Source organism: Diaphorina citri, unplaced genomic scaffold, assembly GCF_000475195.1.
Source record: "Diaphorina citri unplaced genomic scaffold, Diaci psyllid genome assembly version 1.1 scaffold3, whole genome shotgun sequence".
NCBI classification, from domain to species: domain Eukaryota; kingdom Metazoa; phylum Arthropoda; class Insecta; order Hemiptera; family Psyllidae; genus Diaphorina; species Diaphorina citri.
This window is the reverse complement of record NW_007377442.1, coordinates 656,413-662,412: the sequence shown is the minus strand read 5'-3', so window position 1 is coordinate 662,412 and position 6,000 is coordinate 656,413. Positions and strand designations below refer to the sequence as shown.

General features: G+C 33.0%; 1 protein-coding gene across 2 annotated transcripts in view; it reads right to left on the bottom strand.

Annotated features, from left to right (window-relative positions):
• Nucleotides 1-275: 275 nt before the first annotated feature.
• LOC103517149 (protein vestigial-like) overlaps nucleotides 276-6,000 on the bottom strand; it is a 55,096-nt gene continuing 49,371 nt past the window's right edge. For both annotated transcript variants that reach the window (XM_026827576.1, XM_008482198.3), the window contains one exon: nucleotides 276-1,805. In XM_026827576.1, coding sequence (XP_026683377.1) covers nucleotides 1,756-1,805 — 50 coding nt within the window. In that variant the 3' untranslated portion in view covers nucleotides 276-1,755. The remainder of the gene's footprint in view (nucleotides 1,806-6,000) is intronic.

Sequence of the window (6,000 nt, the reverse complement as noted above, 5' to 3'; positions counted from 1 at the left end):
AATATGAAACCAGCTTGTGACATTTTGAACTTGTCTATCTCTAGTTCATCAGAGGCAGTTTCGATTTTAGCTACTGATATTCCATAATAATTGGTCCCTTTAACTATTGACTTTACAAATGTGTATTGGAAAACATGATAATGATTTTAGGAAGCAGTGTGTACCTACATAGGTACATTTAGAATATTTTAGAAAAAGTAGATATCAACAAGACCTAGGTTACCTTATAAATAGGTACATGGTGCATCATTTTTTTTTAATAATAATTGGTCCCTTTAACTATTGACTTTACAAATGTGTATTGGAAAACATGATAATGATTTTAGGAAGCAGTGTGTACCTACATACATTTAGAATATTTTATAGAAAAAGTAGATATCAATAAGACCTAGGTTACCTTATAAATAGGTACATGGTGCATCCAAGTTGCATGATTATACATTTTTTTATATTTAAATAAATGCCTGGTGTGAAGTAGGTACTTAAAGGGATGTAAAAACAGAAGGCTTGTTTTCCTAAAAGATAATATGCGGAAAAGAAAACCTGTAGTAGGTACCAATGATGATTATTACCTACCTACCTCTAAGATAGTAGAATTCTCTTGTATCAAACACAGCTGCTATGGATAACATTCTTTCGAAAATCATTAAATCTATTAATTAGACCTTTTCTTTTTTATGTAGGTATTTAATAAATATCCACGTTTATTACATGTAGGTAATAATAAATTCTACATAGTTTGTATTGACTTTGTTCAGAAAACGGTACTCAAAATACCTGCATGGCTGGTAAAATTGTAGGTACCTACTTAAACAAATACATGCGTTTACACAACATTAAAATTCTTATTTAAACAAATAGGTTATATTTTTTGACTTGATCATTTTTTGGAAAAGAAGACAAAAAAAAATATTTACACTGGAAACAAAAAATTGTATAGGAACTTTAACAGTGCATATCAAAAAAAGTACTATCCGCAGATTTGGGACACGTAAAACAAATGACATTTTCGAGTAGATTTCGTGGTGGTTTTTTTGGGAAGAATAAGTTCTCAAAAAAGAAAAACTTAAAAGAAAAGTAGAAGTAAAAAAAAAAAAAAAAATATCAGTAGGAAGTCAAGAAATTCCAATACCTACAAAATGTCATTAATTAGTCTGTTTACCTTTGTAGGTCAGAAAGAAAAGGAAAAGAGGAAAAAAAAGTTGATGGTTAACTTGGTAATTTTGTGAGGGACATAACTGAAAATACAGAATATTTTTTACAAACTTGGTTTGTGATTTTTTCTATACCTAATTTAATTTTTGCAAAAAAGAAAAGTTATACCAACCAAGATCAGTAATGTCTAAGTGCCCCTTTAGAATCTGCTGACAACTACGTATAGGTAAAATAATATCACAAAGATATGCACGTTATATGGCCAAAGCTTTAGTACCTTACTCTAACCATGGAAAATATAGTATAGGTATTTCTTTAAATACCTATTAAGATGAACTTATGAAAATGGAGGTACTTATGGTTTTAAACCAAAATAATTATCTTCTAGAGATTTATCACAAGGGTTATGGCTAACTGATGGGATGTTTGCATAGATTTGACATAAAACAAAGATCTTAAATCGTTTCTTCGTTGAAAGTACTAAAACTTTGGGCCTGAAAACTTAAATCAAAAATATTGGAAAAACAACTAACAAGGATAAGAATTATTGTAAATTTTGGTAGGTAGTATGAATCCTTTGTCGCCTTGAAAATTTTTATTTCAAAACCAGTAAAGATCTTTCGAAGATTCTTGAACTTGAGCTTCTAAACCTGAAATCAAAGAAAAGAAAAAGATAAGATCAGAAATAACATCTTTTGCTATATTTTCTAGAAATAAAGGAGAGTAATCCTGCCCTGAAAAAACTACCTCTCATATTCGTATGCATTCTACAATCTACAAGATAACTAAATATTTTGTCTCATTTAAAATTATTAAACAATGCAATTATTCATATGACTCGGTGATAATATTGATGACACTATGGTATTTAGGAAAGAGTTGCTAAGACCATAAATAATATTTCTCGAAACAATTTTCAATATTTACAACGTTCCAATGGAAAGATTAAACGAAGTGTAATAAAAATAATTGAACATTAATAACTCATAAAATCACTATGCATCATTTATTAAAATGTCAAATCTGCAGGTATTGCACAGCCCTTCCTCTTTGAATGTCATTTCTCATAATATATTTGCTTACATTAACACAAGTCTATAAGGTAGTGAGGCTTTACATCATCTGTAGTCTATGAAGTAAGACCAGCCCTGGTTTTAACATACCATCTAGTAGTCTGTTTTCATCCTATATTAGCAATATATATCAGTAACATAAAAAAAGACACAGTCTTTGCTCTTTTTCCTGGAATCTAGAAACTTTCTTTGGTTTGATTATTCACGTGCGACCAAACAATCATATAGTAAACCTCTGTCGGTTAAGCAACCAGCTGCTCTCCTGCACTTGCTTTTAACAACTTTAGAGCAGAAGATCCTCAATTAATTCCTTTAATATCATCGTTTAACTTTGGTTTGAACATCAAGTTGGTATTTAATTGAAAGAGTAAAAGTAGATACTTCTTTGTACCTAAATTACATAAAGCAAGCAAGTTTTGAATCTTTAGCTAAGAAATGGTGTAAGAGGTACAGTCAAACCTGGTTAAAGAGCAACCCAAGGGACCGGCAATATTTTGCTCTTTATAGAGGTTTGCTCTTTGGTAATCCAATGTACACCGCCGTTTTATATCAAGCAAGTACCTATGCTGAGGTACTCACTGGCTTTGGAGTAAAATTCCTGAAGCAAAAAACATATGAAAATGATCTACCGTATCAGTTGAATCTTAAATTCACAGAACCAAATATACTTGTAAATAAATTAGTGAAACCGGTCCGAAATTTTGAATAGTAATAAAGTTATTCCTCCAAAATGTAAATAGCAAGTGGTACAATGCACGTATATGAACTTGTAAAATACCTACATTTTGACAAATTGTAACAATCAAATTTTGGCCACACCAGGTGTCAAATTCATTTTATTCTTCTGTCAGTTTGGAAATTACCATGAGGAATGTTTATCTCATATGTTATTAGTAGCTTTCATTATAAATTATTATTCATTGATACAATCTTCTTTCTTTTGACGTCAATTGTAAGAATAAGTTTGTTTGTTTGTACCCATGTACCCATGATAAGGAAAAGGGAAGATGAAAAGAAGTTACTTTCCGGAGATAAATAATAAAATGACTAAGTACAGTGATGTAGAAAAAAAAAGAAAAGGAAAATAAGAAGAAAAAAAGAAAGAGAAGACTTAGAACAAGATTCAAGACATAACAAGGTTATATCAATTTTGTGTGGATTGAACTCTGTCGCCTAGAACGTCAACTTCAGTTCCTTGAAATAGTTTGCTGCCCTTTTTGAGAAATTATGGCAACGTAGTCGATCAAACTACTTTGTATATTTCTCTATAGGTATTCTCAAACCTTTCTGTAACACACCCTTCTCAGTATTACGAGTACCTCTGTCAGTGGAACTTCTCAACAATCGAAGATCTTGACATTACGTCTTCTTCACATGCTGACAGCAGAAATTTATTATCTTTATAGGTACTGATGACTTAAAAGTGATCTAGGTACTAGTGGTTCTGTGAACTGTAGACCTCACTCAAATTCTTTTGCCTAAAGCTGAGACTTTGTCTAAATGGGTAACTCTATGTAATACACATGTGTATCAAAACAAATAAAAATATCTACACGTCTTATGTAGTAGGTACCTATACTTATATCCTAAATCCAAAAAAACCTACCTACCTATATCCTTTTTTTTTTTTTAATACCCATAAACCTACCAAAAGAATCAAATTGAAGAAGGGTTGAGGGTTAATTGTGAACTTTTTTTTTAACAAGAATTGGGATTGTTTTTGGAGGAACACCAGATGAGTCCGAGAATTCCAAATCATCCGATTTGGGTCCCAACTCAAAAAAAGGTCATCCCAGTTGCGTCCCCGGTACCTGAGATTGAACCTATTTACTTGAGACCATAAAGTAAATAAATAAGTATATAACGAACAGGGTGATCCTATTAGTAGCTTTCATTATAAATTATTATTCATTGATACAATCTTCTTTCTTTTGACGTCAATTGTAAGAATAAGTTTGTTTGTTTGTTTGTACCCATGTACCCATGATAAGGAAAAGGGAAGATGAAAAGAAGTTACTATTAAGTCCTTTTTTTGGGGATCATTGGTGATAGGAATAGGGATAATGAAAATAACCTAGTTTGGGAATAAGTGTCTAGTCTTCCGTTTGAATTTCATTAAGGGAAACTTGACACATCCACCATAAAAACATGATGCTATTCTTCCTCTTCGGGGTTCATAAAATTAAAGTACCTACCTACCTCGTTCATATGATTAAAACAAGTAAGTGACATTCTGTCCCCAAACCTCACATGAGAATATCAAGAAACCGTCTCATTAAACTGTGGAAACTTGACTCATAATCTTCGAACTAAATCGATTCCTAAAATAAACAGATCAAATCACAAGCTATAAAAATTCTTCCCAGACCACAACATAACTGAGGTCTTACAAAGTATACATTCAGGATCATTTAGCATAAGATACCCAAACCAACGAAGCAACGAACCACTGTACCATCAGGTCAAAAGTTGCAAACCGACCAAAAACGTGAGAAGTTATATGAGAGAAATTCAGCATGTTCGCCCTCACATGGAGTTCCCCTTTCCATCAACAGGGGCGCTCTCAGGCTAACCGGGGCTCGGGGTGATAGCTTCAAAAATGGGGCTTTTCTAACATTTTTTTTATCCTATAGAAATATTCCTTTAATTCCATCAATATTTTCAAGGATTTCTCAAGGCATAATAGGCGATTATTATTATTATTATTTGAAAAAGCTGGTTCCGGGTCCCTCGAAAAGCCCGCGCCCGGTCAAATAGCCCCGGACGGACCCCCTAAAAACGCCCTGACCACCAATAATAATGGAGTGATAACACACTTTACAAAATAGGGAATATGTAACATAATAGGGAATATGTAGCAATAGGGAATATTGTTGTTAAGGAAACCGCTTATGAGTTCCACAGGGAATTTCCAAGTACGCTACATAATATTAGGACAGGGTACCTAAGGGGTATTTAGGTACAAGGGAGGATTCCATACCTCACAATGCAATCCCAAATGAAGAAACATTTCAGATTTGGGTTTACCTTTCACTTCATACCTACTTCCGAGAAGATACCTAATTATGAGCAGACAAAATGTTTAGACCAGTTTTGGTGTAAAGGGGTGAAGAGAAAATTTGAGCGGTAATTTTGGCATCTCCACCAAAATGTAGGTGGTACATATAACTATCTACTTCACCTATTTCTCGAAAGGTAATACGTGTAATAATGGTACTAATTTAATGAGAATTTAAACATAGGTACCTAATATGAGTATGTTCAACCTACCTCGGTGGTGTAGTGGTCAAGACGCTCGCTTGTTAAACAGGAGGGCGTGGGTTCAATCCCAGCCGAGGTATGGAATTTTATCCTCATATAATTTGAGAATTTGACCACAATAATAGTAGTAGCCTACTGCTGGAGTAAAGGGACTTTTCAGTCCTATGCGAGCAGTATAAATAAGCACTATTATTATTATTATTATTTACGTGTTGAAGATGTTGATAATTGTACATATATAAGGCTCTGAAAAAGTTCGCGGTATTGGAATTTGTCGACAACAGACAGGGAGAGGATTTTTGTTGACAATTTTATTACAGCGAGATGTTGGCAGTAAGAATGTTGAGCATGGGAATATCAGTAATAATTATCACTGTGAAGGAAAACTGGTTTGAATGTTGTCAGTTGAAAGGCTTACAGAATTTGTGATCAGTAATAGTACATTTCCAACAAGTTTTCCTTTCCAATAAGTTTATTTCCTACAAGCAAGTTTAGAACCCAATATTTTTGG